We start from the raw sequence: 15,493 nt of genomic DNA, 5'->3' as shown, positions 1-15,493 counted from the left end.
ATTCATAAAAATTATATTCGTATTACTGGCTGATCAGAACCACTAGCTTACAAATGTTGGCCATGTGAAAAATTATAATGACGACATTTGCTTATGTTATGGTCACTTAGTGAAGGTTCAAGTTCGTGGACACTGGACACACACACAGACATGCCCTTTGGAAGGAACAAAGAGGATTAGTGTGAAAGCAGGCAGGGGACATGGTCAGTAAAGCTGCGCTAACTGGTGCAGGGCAAGGGTGATGTTGGATTTGTAAACAATAGGCATAGCTTATTGATTGATTGAAAACTTTATTAACAGATTGCAGAATGGGTACAGTACAGCTCAATACATACAATTGTTAAGGGGATGCAGACCAGAGAAAGACTTTCGTCTTGTTTACATCAGGGTCCCGCATTTTCAATTCATCATACATCGTGTTGTCAGATTGGCATGAATGTTTTTGGTGTCAAATATGTCCCTTTCAGTGGTTCATAACAAGGCAGACACAACTTTCTTATTAAACATTGTTAACGTTATTGAACAAAACACTTGAACAGTTGCCGTGGATTGCGAGTTACCTGGTAGGGGGGCGGCGGCTCCTGGTCGGGGTCAGTCCCGCTCCCGTCCCCGTAACTCGCTCGGTCCGACTGCGATTCGTGGAGCAAAGAAATATCATCGGAGGTCGGAGATTTCAGACAGTTTCCCATCGCCGTCCTCTTCAAACTCCCTCCTCTCTCTGTGTCGCTTCTTTACTACCGAGTAGATTCTAACGGGCCACTTTCCCTTGATTTCAGCAGAAATTAGCGAAATGTAAAAGGAGATTTACACAGTGTGTCCGTGTAGATAAAGATACACAAAAGAAATCTCCCCTGCCAGGCGACGGGTGAGCTCTGCAGTTCAACAACAACAAACCATCCTGCAGCTCTCAGCTAACGTTAGCTACACAAAGAGCTATAGCCTGTTATTATCACAAGCTAGCATTCGCGGAAGAACATTTCTAGCGAGCCAACACGACGACTGAATCGAACACATATGCATTCGTGTGACCCGCGAGGCTGGTTGTAATGCGACTAAATTACTGATATTATTCGCACAAAAGGACAAATCTAATGGCCGTGTTGTGACTGCAGACACCTTGACAGGGACTTTCCACTTTACAGACGAGGGAAGGTGGTGATGTAGCAACACGAAGCACCGCCCACAAGGAAACTGACCAATGAGCTACCTTCCTCACCACGGAAGCTCTCATCCACCACCAATCAGATGACGGAGCACATTGCCGTTTGTTAAAAACATAAACACAGAGGGCTGAACATGATACCATCATGTATCTACTGTATCTGTATGCATCAAAATATCACATGTCATTCTCCAAAGTAACACGTTATTTCTTGGTCTTCCAGATGCCCCTTTAAAGTATTTATTAATGAGATAAATAGACTATGGACAGTTTAATCTCGACAACATAAACATTCTAATTTAAACAGACCCAAGTTAATTTCCTGTGGCAATGTTTGCTAATGTAATAACTACTGACCGGTCCAAATTGTTCCATAGCAACATAATTACAGTGCAACTGTCTATATCTATACTTTACTACTATATTATCCCTGATATAATCACATCTCAGTGTTCTAGTAGAATACATAATAATGATTTGTGCAAAGATTTAAAAAATAGTGCCAATTAAATAAATTGCATGTACATTTTCGTGCAAATATTTCTTCTTCTTCTTCTTCTTATTTGAATTTCCGGCAGTGTAGACGCATCGTGGCGTATTACTGCCCTCCGCAATTCTTGCTTCGCCCACACTTGAGAAAGTTTACACTCCTCTTCTTCTTCTTCTCATCTTCAAAACACATTTCTATCGTCTCTGTCTCCTTCTTCTCTGCTCCTCTTGTCATACAATCACAATACAAACATCATCTCCTCTCTTGGAGGGCCCCCCCAAGAGGGGGAACCCCGGGAGAATTGTTGAATATATATAGATACACAAATGTTCTAGAATGTTTGATTATGACATCATACTGTGACATCACAAATGTTCTAGAATGTTCTATTATGACAAATAATACGGTTCAATGACTATCTAAATCCAATCAATATTCCTAATGCCGTTTCAATGTAAGGTTATAAAAATAAACATATAAACTCATATAATATAATAACCTAAATATACAGCTAAGCCCCATTGTATTCTGAAATGTAGACTTTTAACAGTGTAGGCAACTAAGCCAATAGAAATAAGGTATAACTCATGAGTGCTTTGGCTCCTATAGCAAGTAATAAAGAAATTGTAACCTTAAGCAACACAACACAAGGGATGGATTTGAGTAACTTATTTGATCGTTTAATGTTAAATTACAAAAGTAACATTCAGTATGTACAGGAATGTCATTCTGCTCAGTATAGCCATGCCCCATAGAATACACTGACTGTAAACATCACAGTGCCACTAAAGTTGTTTGGAATTTCTTTATATCAGTAAAACCAAAAGGAAAAACACTTTAAACCAAAGATAAATAAAACACTTGAATATCCCAGATGTACATAATCATTAAAGCAACGTAAATTACACATTTCCTCCACCATTTAGAAAAGTCTAAATTGACTCCTGGTCAATTCTTTCACCCCAAACCTCACTCTAATCATGAATAAATCAACAGGGCTCTAATTCCGACATTTGAGATGCCATCTGAGTCCTTAGGTTTTACATACTCTGTTACTGGACAGACAACTTGAAATAGCCTAACAAACAATGACCATGAGGAAAGGTGACCCCTTTTGTGTCTCATTATTACAAATAAACATCTGTCATTTACAGCTTATAATTATATAATTTAAGGATACACAGGATTATAACTATATGATGTACAAGTCCTTCTATAGGCGGGTCTAGTCTAGCATAGCTGATATAGGAGCAGTAGTAGGCTTTTATAAAGCAGAAAGACCCATAGTGGTTGTCATTCAACACTTCTTTACTCACTAGATGCAACAGGGAAGACAAGCAGGCAGGCTCAAACACACAGGGCCTATTTGTTCAAACTCAAGTACTGTTGGAGCCAGTCCCACACACCAGTAGGAGAAAAGGAGGGAGTCTGCCTTTCTAAAAGACACATTCATCTGTCCTCTTAAACGGGACAATTTAGTAAAAGGCGCCATATGTAGTTAATAAATAAACACACAAAAGAACCCCCATTTGAAGTCTGAAGATATTTATATATTATATATATTTATATATATATAAGATATTCTTTTAACCTGATTTACACAGTTTTGTGCAGAGGTCAGTGTTTGAGACTATGAATACAACAATAATTTGGGTAATGCAGACAGTTATTCTTTCAAAAGGATAAAACAAGTATTCCACACCATGAAATTCGTTTTCTGTACGTGTCAAAAGAGTCCAGGGTGAAGGAGAGAGAAGAGATTCATTGGGAACAAAAATAAATCTCAGGAGGAACAGGAGATTAAATACCAGAAAACATACATGGTCAATCAAAGACATCAATATGTCATATCTTAGTTGGCCACATAGCTTTTGATCAAACACTCTAAACGGAGATAAAATCTGTAAACTCAAATGAAACATCTTGTAATAGTGGTGAATAGCCTGTGAACCTGTCTTGTGTTGTGTTGTATCACACTCTGCTGTGTTGTGCTGTCGTGTCATATTGTATCGTGATTCATGTCATGCTGCGTCACGTGGTTCCCGGCTGTATGTACCGCTACGCTTTTGCTATCTTAAATCACAGCCAGACAAATTAACATTGACTGAAATTAACTATTTTTTTTTTATCTACTTTTTCTCCCATTTTTCTATTTTTCTCCCATCCCAATTTCGTATCGTCCAATTCTACCCTCCCCTGTCTCGGACGTTGTTAGGCCATGCCTCCCACAAGCCGGCTGCAATGTGGACGAAGCCTTACATCACGTGTCCCCTCCGGTACTCGAGGAAGCAGCCGTCGCATCTTTTCACCTGCACAACGCAATCTCTCAGCGTCGGGGGTCTGCGTGGGAGGGCACGCCGCCCCCGTCGCTTCCTGATTCTGCTGCGCAGGCGCACCAACCAACCTGTAGGAGTCGCTGTCCACAACGTCCGATCCCCACCCATCAGCTTCCCACCCCCTAATACTGCCAATTGTATTAGTATGAACGACCAGCCAAGCTGATAGCAATGCGGAGAGCTGGGCTCGAACCCAGCGTCTCCTGCATTGGTGGTGAGCGCCTTGCCCACTGCACCACCTAGTCGCCCCTGAAATTAACTTTTGATCTCCCAAGTGACGGTACGTCATGTCATTTTATTTCACTTATTTAGAAGTATTTTTACATAAAATGCAGACCAATTATTTGCCAAACACTCAACACCAACATTTCAACAGATCATTAATCATGGCGGCGCCCAGTAAACCGACTCTCCATTGACATTTTGAGAAATTGGATCATGAGATGACATGACACGCCCAGGAGATCAAAAGTAAATCTCACTCTATGTTAATTAGACCTGACTGTGATATAAGATACAGTAGCAAAACGTAGCAGTACATATACAGTACAGCCAGGAACCAGCAATGTCACTTTATACAATTTTATGCCATGTCATATCTGGTCATGTCGTTTTGTTGCGTAGTTTCTGATTTACACTGAGGTGATTTAGTGGCAGCGGCTGAGAGCTTGATGGCTGGCTAGTCAACTACATGTTGCTGGATGGGTGTGGTTAGTGTCCGTTATTTGGTAGTGGGGCTTATATGGGGTCCATTCCAAATGTTTATAGTGTGCTTGTCTCTTCCTTGTGTCTCTTCCTTGAATTCCTCAGTGAAACGTCACAGGGAAATGAGGAAGAGATGTGAGGAGAAGAGGCAGAGGAAATGAGCGTGTTTAGAAGAAATGGAACATCCATGTTCACTCGCATGCCATTTTGAAGTGGTGTTTGTGGGAGGAGCTTTATACACTTAAGAGGCTACGTCAGAGATCTGTTGAAAAACACTTCCGCATGAGGACACGCAAAAGTATCCTGGAGGAGATGAGTGAGGAAACCACAGGCTTCCTCTGTGTGTTTCCTACAACTTTGCAACGGCCTTAATGATGGCGACACTTTTTCAGTTTCCGGGGTCATGGAGGAATCGAGGACGGAGGAAGGGATGCATTTTGAAAGCTTTCGAATGTACCCATGGTGCTCTGGCTCTGTGAGCTCCATCCCCACTGCCCTGTGCTGGGTCGGGCTGAGTGGTGCATCATGGGATGGCAAGAACAGGAACTTGTCTCTGGTCTGATGTGCCCTTCTCTGGCCACTAGGGGCTGGAGGGCATGTGGGTCCCATTCTCTCCATCACCCTTGGCCTTGTGCAAAGCAGCCTGGATGCGGAAGTGTGTCCGTGATTCCATGGAGTAGTTTTTGTAATTTTGCCTGTAATGGGAAACAAAACCATTTGTGATCATGGCAGAAGGTTCATTTGACAATCATGTTAAATGAACCACCATAAACAGAGAAACTCAAAAGACATTTGATTAAAAATAAACAATATGTCTGTTGTAACTTGTGTTGAAATATCTCCACGTGTCTGGCTTTGGGGTTTTACCCTACACTACCATACACTACCCTACCCTACCCAACCATACACTACCCTACCCTACCCAACCATACACTACCCTACCCAACCATACACTACCCTACCCAAACCTACACTACCCTACCTTACCCAACGCTACCCTACCCTACACAACCCTACTCTACCCAACCCAACCCAACCCTACCCTACCTTACCCAACGCTACCCTACCCTACCTTACCCTACCCTACACAACCCTACTCTACCCAACCCTACCCTACACTACCCTACCTTACCCAACGCTACCCAACCCTACTCTACCCAACCCTACTCTACATTACCCTACCCAACCATATCCTACCCTACTCAACTCTATCTTACCCTACCATCACAAGAGGTCAATTATAAGTAATGCCATGTTCAAGTTCAAACTGTAGCTAATCTGTTTTTTGTTTTGTTTAAAAGAATTAGGGGGAGTGGCCCCCTTTCTGAATGACTCAACGTGAGACATCGCTGCATGAGAACTAGAGGAGCTAAGCACGCTGCGCAGGTTGGGGACACTCACTTTGCCTTCTCAAGGAGTTCGATGGCCTCGTCCGTCCTGCCTTGCTCCAGACACAGCAGACCGTGCTCCAGCAGAGCGTTAGGAACCAGGTAGTGGTCATATTTTATCTGAGTCTCACTGGGAACACACAAAACAGCCGTTGTTATGATTATGATTATGGTAGAGTCAACAATAACAGAGTCTCTTCTATTGTCATGGAATGCCTTCATGCAAGTGAGTGTTTATCCTAGTTTGATTGCATGCCTGTGTATGTGTGCACATGCACACGTGTGTATGTGTGTGTGTGCGTGTGTGCGCGTGTGTGTGTGTGTGTGTGTGCGTGCGTGCGTGCGTGTGTGTTTTCAACAGTGACTTACTTGCAGAGAACGAGGGTGAAGTAGCCTTCAGCTTCATCCTGATTCCCCAGGTGTTTAAGACACAGCCCCCTCAGCAGACTCACCAGACACTGGTCATCTATGGAAAACTCTGTCCCTGACAAAACACAACAGGACCATTCATACAAACAACTCATACACATTATGTCATAGACATCCTCAAAGACATTTGCATAGGCTATCAATCACGTTTAGACTAGAGACAGCACTCTTTGTGTGTAGCCACGGATGCTCCGATAGACGTCCAAGTAGCGACGTTATGTCGTATGGATGTTACACAGAATCAGCCATACAGGATTTACAGGAAATTAACATGAGAGCTGCAGGTTTATTGTGGTGTTCTTTACTTGGGCTGCTGTCCAGTGTGGCCTGTGCCTCATCCAGGGTTTCCAGCATGCCCTCGGTCAGGTCTTTATGCTTGCCGATGACTGTATAACCGTTCCAGATGTACATCATCTCCTGCACACACACACACACACACACACACACACACACACACACACACACACACACACACACACACACACACACACACACACACACACACACACACACACACACACACACACACACACACACACACACACACACACACACACACACACACACACACACACACACACGATCAGTTAAATTCCATCTAAACAAGTGATTCTATTGATGTATCAATGAGTCTACTACATTGTTCAATATCAAACCTAATACAACCTACAACAACAACACAACAAGTAGCCATCAGTAACACAGTTGTCCTGCTGTAGTAATATGACCAGGCAGAGTAGACATTCCAGTCTGGTACTGACCAGGGGTGGAGCTGGGAGAGGAATAGGGTTGTCCGCCAGGTAGCGACGGGCTTTCCTAATGGCAAACTTCTCTGTCGGCAAAGACTTGCCGGCTATTTTCTGCTTCAGCCCCGGTACCTGCCTGGGATATAGGATGCAATTCATATACAGACATGTCAAAGTATGGAGAAAATGAGCTCCTGGCAGTGTTCCACATCCAAGTGCTCCGTAATGTAGAGGTATGAAGAAAAACTAAACAGGGAGTGCCACACTGGAACTAGGGTTGATTTTACCCCTCTGACACTGGCTTACTAGTATCAATACATGCAGTTATAGTAGTTTCCAACCAACACAATATGGACAGGTGAGGTAATATAACACTTTATGTCTGGCTATGTTTTATTTTATTTTTATTTTTTTATCCACTTTTTCTCCAATTTTTCTATATTTTCTCCCATCCCAATTTCGTATCATCCAATTCAACCCTCCCCTGTCACGAACGCTGTTTCTTGCCTCCCACAAGCCGGCTGCAATGTGGACTAAGTCATACATAGCACAAGTCCCCTCCGGTACTTGAGGTAACAGCAGTCGCATCTTTTCACCTGCGCAGCTCGATCTCTCAGTGGCGAGGAGTAACGCGTGGGAGGCTCACGCTGCCCCCGACACTTCCTGATTCTACTGCGCAGGCGCACAAACCGACCTGTAGGAGTCACTGTCCACAACGCCCGATCCCCACCCATCAGTTTCCCACCCCCTAATACGGCCAATGTGTATTAGTATGAACGACCAGCTAAACTGAAAGCAATGTGGAGCGCTGGGCTCGAACAGGCGAGCCCAGCGTCTCCGCATTCGTGGCGAGCGCCTTGCCCACTACGCCACGTAGCCGCCCGTTTTATTTTATTTCTTATATAAGATTGACATCATTACTATCAGTTTATGCTCTGTATCCAGTAGTGATATTGTTTCATATTGTATTGGTGAATCATTCCTGTTTCACTGGCGGCTAAGATGATCAATTGTAATAGTTTCTGTTGTGCTAGGTTTGTCTTTTTTTATCTTCCTACCTGAACAGGGTGATCTCAGTCTCCCCAAACGTGAGGCAGTCGTCCTTGGTCAGCATGCTGAGGTAGGCTGCTTTCATATAGGCGTACGTAGCCTGGAGGGAGAGGAAAGAAGCTGTTACTGCTGCAGGCTCGCCCTGACCTTCACACGAGCCAAGAGGAGGATGTGCTGTAGCTACTGCCATCATGTGGGTTACATCTTTAGAGACATGGAATATTCATTAATCAGCCAGAAAACACAATGAATATGTCTTCATAAAACATCGGTTATATGTTGTTGTTGTTGTTGTTGTTGTTGTTGTTGTTGTTGTTGTTGTTGTTGTTGTTATAGCACTGTACATAATTAATCTAAAAACACATTGCATTGGGATCTTTGGAGGTTTGAGTTTGGTTAGTTTGGAGTGTTCACATACTGCATGTGCAAAAATGGCTGACTAATCGAGTTCACTTAAAGGTAGAATCTGTAATGTTGTCAAACAGCGACCTCTAGGCAAAAGATGACAACATGGTACAGCGCTTTGTTTACAGTTTTTGTTTGGTGTGATGTGTGGGTTGGATTTCAGTGGGTATAGGGGAAAGGTTGCTACTGCTGGCCACACCTCAGGCTCTGCCAAGAGAGGTTGGGAGAAATTCATAGTATAATAAGTTACTAAACTCCAACCCACACGTCAGACCGAAACAAAAAAGTAAACAAAGCGCAACACCAAGTGGGGCTCTTTTGCCTAGAGGTCGCTGTTTGACTGCATTGCAGATTATACCTTTAACTAATGTGGTCCTGTATGGTTTTGAGTGTACCTAAATGGGTAGAGCATGCCATGGCATTAACACTGCCATGGTTAGGGGTTAGAACCCATGCAAACAAATGTACACACTCATGGTAATGTTTGGATAAAGGCGTACACCAAATGGCTTATGTCATGTCTTGTCATGTTAGTTATGTCACTCGAAAGACTCAAACACACCAAGGGGCGAATTCACAAAGGGATTGCACGGCTTTTTCTGACACTATGCCTGTGCAAATAGCTCCGAAACACAGTTTGCTATTCACAAAGCAAGCGCAAAGGGTGAAATGCGCGCAGTCAGCAATGCATTGTGTCTCTGTGCGTTGGTGGTATTTAAATGAGGTAATATGGGCGGAACATGTTTCTCTTTCTATGCAAATGAGCCTCATCGCAAAAACACAAAAATTCACAAAGATCAGCGCTAATTGCCACACGCAGTTAAAGCGACGCTATTTACGTCTTCAGAGATTTGGTGGTAACTAAGCGCATTTATAAAGGGGTGTCATTTCGTCAGGTTCATGAGGAGTAGACGCTGGAAACACGGTCAATGAAAAGTGTATTCTGGAGTATATGATAATGCGGGTTCTATTCTCTTAACTAAACATTAACACATACCCTGCCACGTTATATCCATCAATGTAGCCTCACTGCCACCACTCTAAGCCTATGGAGATGTTCACCTTCTTTGCAGGGCTATAACTTTTTAAATTGTATTGCTAAATTGACATTACTATGGCCCATTCAACATTGATTATCTATCGTTCAGGATGTAGGAACGTTATACTTTTTCATTCATAGATTCTTCCAAAAATACCTTCTAGAATATAAGTATGTTTTTATCGTTTTCTGCAGTAATTCATAGAGCGTGAGTGATAGGCATAAACGCATATATATATAGATGATCAACTGCCATTTATTCACGATACACGCTATATTAAAAAATTCAACTGTATATGATCCTATACGTTATGCCTCATCATGCGCGGATGAAAGGGGGGGAGGGGTCGTTTATAATTCCGTGATCGTCAGTAAATGCTTTATGTAGTATGGGTGATATATTGATCAGATCGGTTTGCAGTGAAAAGAATAAACAATTGGGCTGAAAATAGGGTCAGCGTCCTCTTACCGTGCGTCAATGAGACTGGCGGTGAAAGATCCCAGGTATAGGACATCGATCGCCTAGGTCCATTTCCGGTTTGTATGTCGCAATAAACGCCGAAATCATATCAATTATTAAGTTTATAAAGCGATCGATATGTACTATAGTATCTGTCGGGAGCCTTGCAACAATGTCTGACGGCCGGAGGACTTTCATCGATGCACTCATGGCACTTCCTGTTGTTCGAGTGTAACTCGCCCGACCATCCACCAGGCGGCGGTATTGAGCCGTTGTTTTTTTTAGCCGTAGGGTCCAGCTGCAGCGCCGGAGGTGTATATATGAATTATGAATGCCATGGCGGAAAAAATGAAATATTGATCTCAATATCGCTGTACAGCGTGGTCTGGCGGTCAAAGCATGGCAGGCAATAACGTTTTAAAGCGTTTCCGGCGGTGGATGTGTTAAATACAACTGCATTTCTCACTCCAAAAATATTCCTAAATGAGAAAATATTTTCAGTGGCACAGTGCTTCTTCTGTGAAACTTCGGTCTAAAGATTCAGCACCATGGACAGGTCTGCTCAAAATAATTTATTTGGAGATGACATGACAAACAAATACAATGACGAAAGATAGTGACAAAAACAAAGGATGCAATGTGTCATGAAAATACAAATTAAGCAAGCTCTATACATTACAAAATACAATACGAAGGGCGACCAGGTGGCGCAGTGGGCAAGGCGCTCACCACCAACGCAGGAGATACTGGTATCGAGCCCAGCTCTCGGCATTGCTTCCAGCTTGGCCGGCTGTCGTACTAACACAATTGGCAGTGTTAGAGGGTGGGAAAGCCGGTGGGTGGGTCCTGGTCGTTGTAAACAGCAACTCCTACAGTTCGGTCGGGGCGCCTGCTCAGCGAGGAAAGGATCTAAGGGGGGTAGTGTGATCTTTCCACACGTTACACCCTCTCAGTGAGAGTCCGTGCTGCCAGGTGAAAAAAAGCGGTTGATTGGCTACACATGTGTCGGAGGAAGCACGTTGAAGGATTTGGGGTGCTTTTTCAATGTATGTGATGTATAGATTGGGGAGAGATGACCACAGTTAAAACGGTGGTAACGAAATGTGCATGGTTCGCTTTAGAAAACGGTGATAGAAGAAGAGGCAGTAGCCAGCACTGCAGAATGTTTAGCAGCCAGCCCAATGTTTTGCATTCCTTGCAGGGACAAACTGATAAGAGTGTACTGTAGGCCCAGAGCGAGGGAGAGGGGTTTATTTTAATGCAACAGTGAATGAAACGTTTAATGTGTGAAAGGTTAGCAGTTGTCATGACAACACGTCGCATGACAACCAGAAGGCGGGGCCGCCGTTGCGACGACGAACATCTATGAGTCGAACGGTGTTTCCGGGTGTAAGGCAGACTAGAATCTGACCGAGAGCGAGTAGGACTGAGATCACACAGAGGACTCTCTCTCCTCTCATCACGAGAGAGGGGGGGGGGGGGGGGAGGAAGAATGCCACGACATCAGTAGCTTCGGCTAACACGAGGAGGGTTAGGCTAACGAACAGGCCTGAACACTATTGGACTGAATCACAAAAGGACGATAGACAAACACACCGAAAGATCATTAGAATAGACTCTCCAAGGACGATACAATTTGATAACATCTGATAACATCTGATTATGAGGTTCTGTTTATAGCAATAAAACAACGCTTTTCCTCATAAGGTATCTCACGGTGTCGGAGTGTCGAATTCTTACGGAAGTGGAGAATTATTATGGTTTATGGATTGCACTAACGGGGGAGATAAGGATCTTATCTGCCAGTATCGGAGACGTCAGGACCATTAAAATGACACAACGCAGAGGAATTGGATGGAGGGCCAAACAGACGAAGACGTGATACTGGCCAGTTTGATCAGGATCTTACAACGTGATAGCCTCCACTCTCCCAGACCGACTGTAGGGGGTAGGTGCGCAGAGACCAGGAAAGGGATTGGGAATTGGCATAACGACTAACATTGGGATGGGAGAAAAAAACTGAGGAAAAAGGAGGGGGAAAAAGATTTAAAAAAATGTATAATAATAATAAAAAGAAAAAAAAATACAATACGAAATAAACTAAATACAAATGGTGAAAAATACTGTTATGTCTAAGAGCTTCCCTCTCCCTCATTTGGGGTTTATTTTTCCCCTTCCCCTTTTTTTTATTGATCTTTTTCCCCCTCCTTTTTCCTCAGATTTTCTCCCATCCCAATGTTAGTCGTTATGCCAATTCCCAATCCCCTTCCTGGTCGCTGCGCACTTACCCCCCACAGTCGGTCTGGGAGAGTGGAGGCTATCACGTGCTTCCTCCGACACACGTCTAGCCAATCAACCGCTTCTTTTCACCTGGCAGCGCGGACTCTCACTGAGAGGGCGTAGCGTGTGGAAGGATCACACTATCCCACTTAGATCCTATCCGCGCTTAGCAGGCGCCTCGACCGAACTGTAGGAGTCGCTGTTTACAACGACCCGGACCCACCCCGCCAGCTTCTCCCACCCTCTAATACTGCCAATTGTATTAGTGTGAACGGCCAGCCAAGCTGGTGAAAACCCCGGAGCTGTGAGCTGGATTCGAACAGGCGAATCCAGCGTCTCCGGGGTTGGTGACGAACGCAATCTCCGTTACGCCACCTGACCGCTATTTTTCCCCTTCCTGATATCTTCCAACAGCGCTGCCAGGTGCAAACTGCTCCACGAGCCAACTGCGCTGGCAGATATCAGGACCAAATTGCACACCTATGGGCGTGTTTGATTCAGATTCAGATTCAGACAACTTTATTGATCCCACGTGGGGCAATTCATATTGTAGCATGTAGTAACAAAAACAACAACAACATCTCAACGACAGCACGGCAACAACAACATTCCATGCAATACACAATCCAGTAAAAGTAAAAAATAAAAACAGACTTTTAGGTGTAAAAAGGCTGTAAAAGGCTACTTAAAATGACTACGGTCTGTGTTTAAAAGTCTGATAGCCGAGGGGACAAAAGATTTGGCGTAACAGTTGGTCCTAACGTCGGCCAGAAGGCAACTAGTATATCATCCATGCGATATCTTAAGCCGGGTATCTTAAGGGTGCTAATACGCAATACATTCTTTGTGAATTTGCCCCCAAGTGTGTGAAAACACCCCAACACGACCTCACCTTGGACCATGAGTTTTCCTTGCTGAGCAGGTCAGCGTAGAAGTAGGCCATCTTCCAGTGTCTCTTATATGTGAAGCACCACATGAGCTCCCAGTAGCACATGTGGTGGAACTGCTTCCACTGCTGCTGAGCCTCACAGCACTCCTCAAAACGGATGATAGCCTTAGGTGTACACACACACACACACACACACACACACACACACACACACACACACACACACACACACACACACACACACACACACACACACACACACACACACACACACACACACACACACACACACACACACACACACACACACACACGATATGAACGTCAAACAAATAGATATTAACCATTTCACTACCACACTACCAAAGGGTTAACCCTTTCACTGCGCCAATACAGAAATACTAGAGAGGGTACTCACAGCGTCCAGGTTTCCTTTGATCACCTCTATTCGACCAGCGAAGAACAAGAAGATGGACCCCTTAGACCAAACGACACACGCGGCAGGTTTAGAAAAACACATCATTATAATTAATTAATTAATTGCATTTATATAGCGCTTTTCTGTTTTTCTAGACACTCAAAGCGCTTGTAGGGTGGGAATCGCCTCCTTCACCACCACTGGTAGCACCCAACCGTGGGCTACGCAGGCTCAACGGCTCAAGGTTAACAAACCTTAGGGTACTTTTTCAGATAGGGCTGCAATAGTTTCTCTGCGTCCGCCACGTCCCCTTCTCCGGTGCCTGCAGAGAGAGAGACACACAGACAGTGTACAGAGTTACTCAGAGAACTGTGTGTGTGTGTGTGTGTGTGTGTGTGTGTGTGTGTGTGTGTGTGTGCGTGTGTGTGCGTGTGTGTGTGTGTGTGTGTTCTCACCCAGTATGAAGCTCATGAAGGTGTGATAGCAGAGCAGCAGCATGTTACACAGGAAGGACCTGAACGTGTTCTCTGCCGAGCCATCCTGGAGCTGCTGGAGACCAAACTCCTGTGCACGAGCACACGCACACATGCACACACACGCACACACACACACACACACACACGCACACACACACACACACACACACACACACACACACACACACACACACACACACACACGCGCGCGCAGAGGATCACACGCAAAAGTTACTCGACAGGACAATCTGTCGGTCGGCCATGGTTAACTACCGTCTCCACTCTCCACGCCTCCAGCGCGTCAGGTACAGCCGTGGTTGGTGCTCACAGCTGTCACTCACCTTATTACCAGAGAAGCCTACGAACTCCAGGAGCCTGAGTGTCCGCGTGGGCAGCATGGAGATCATCTGGACAAGACGAGAAGCGAGGTGAGAATCAAGAAGATGACTGATGAGGGCGGCTGATTGGCGCAGTGGCCTCTAACGCAGGAGACGCTGGGTTCGAGCCCAGCTCTCGGCGTTGCTACCGGCTGGCCGGTCATTCATACTAACACAATTGGCCAGTGTTAGAGGGTGGGAAAGCCGGTGGGTGGGGATTGGACGTTGTGGACAGCGACTCCTACAGGTCGGTTTGGTGACGCCGGTGCGGCGGAAGCAGGAAGCAGCGGGGGCAGCGTGAGCCTCCCACGCGTTACTCCTCGCCACTGAGAGTTCGAGCTGCTGCGGTGAAAAGATGCGACAGGCTGCCTCCTCGTGTACCGGAGGGGGGACACGTGATGCAAGGCTTCTGTCCTCACTGCAGCCGACCAGTGGGAGGCATAGTCTAGCAACGTTCAAGACAGGGGAGGGAAGAATTGGATCATACGAAATTGGGATGGGAGAAAAATAGAAAATGGGGAGAAAAAAAGTGGATAAATGTCATCATAAGATTATTCAGTTAGCATATCAGGTAAAACCCTTTCACTACCACACTACAGAAGGTTAACCCTTTCACAACCACACTACAGAAGGTTACCCCTTTCACTGCCACATGACAAAGGGTTAATCATTTTACTACAACACTACAGAAGGTTAACCCTTTCACTACCACACTACATAGTTAACCCTTTCACAACGCACTACAGTAGGTTAACCCTTTCACTACCACACTACAGATGGTTAACCCTTTCACAACCACACTACAGAAGGTTAACCCTTTCACTACCACACTACAGACAGTTA

The 15,493-nt window shown here is 44.7% G+C and overlaps 2 protein-coding genes across 4 annotated transcripts in view; both read right to left on the bottom strand.

The window, feature by feature from the left end:
* rnf11b (ring finger protein 11b) overlaps positions 1 to 1,116 on the bottom strand; it is a 31,774-nt gene extending 30,658 nt beyond the window's left edge. Inside the window, exon 1 of the mRNA XM_084308920.1 lies at positions 561 to 1,116. Within this exon, the coding sequence (XP_084165046.1) occupies positions 561 to 689 (129 nt within the window). The 5' untranslated portion in view covers positions 690 to 1,116. The remainder of the gene's footprint in view (positions 1 to 560) is intronic.
* A 2,969-nt stretch (positions 1,117 to 4,085) lies between these two features.
* The window catches only part of ttc39a (tetratricopeptide repeat domain 39A), a 50,533-nt gene continuing 39,125 nt past the window's right edge, over positions 4,086 to 15,493 (bottom strand). For all 3 annotated transcript variants that reach the window (XM_084308915.1, XM_084308913.1, XM_084308914.1), the window contains 11 exons: positions 14,615 to 14,680; positions 14,253 to 14,361; positions 14,052 to 14,119; positions 13,798 to 13,857; positions 13,383 to 13,544; positions 8,315 to 8,406; positions 7,272 to 7,392; positions 6,816 to 6,927; positions 6,451 to 6,565; positions 6,095 to 6,211; positions 4,086 to 5,388 (listed from right to left, as the gene is read on the bottom strand). In XM_084308915.1, the coding sequence (XP_084165041.1) occupies positions 5,274 to 5,388; positions 6,095 to 6,211; positions 6,451 to 6,565; positions 6,816 to 6,927; positions 7,272 to 7,392; positions 8,315 to 8,406; positions 13,383 to 13,544; positions 13,798 to 13,857; positions 14,052 to 14,119; positions 14,253 to 14,361; positions 14,615 to 14,680 (1,137 nt within the window). In that variant the 3' untranslated portion in view covers positions 4,086 to 5,273. The remainder of the gene's footprint in view (positions 5,389 to 6,094; positions 6,212 to 6,450; positions 6,566 to 6,815; positions 6,928 to 7,271; positions 7,393 to 8,314; positions 8,407 to 13,382; positions 13,545 to 13,797; positions 13,858 to 14,051; positions 14,120 to 14,252; positions 14,362 to 14,614; positions 14,681 to 15,493) is intronic.

Source organism: Notolepis coatsorum (assembly GCF_963971535.1).
Source record: "Notolepis coatsorum genome assembly, chromosome: 2".
NCBI classification, from domain to species: Eukaryota; Metazoa; Chordata; class Actinopteri; order Aulopiformes; family Paralepididae; genus Notolepis; species Notolepis coatsorum.
This window is presented reverse-complemented; position numbering and strand designations above follow the sequence as displayed.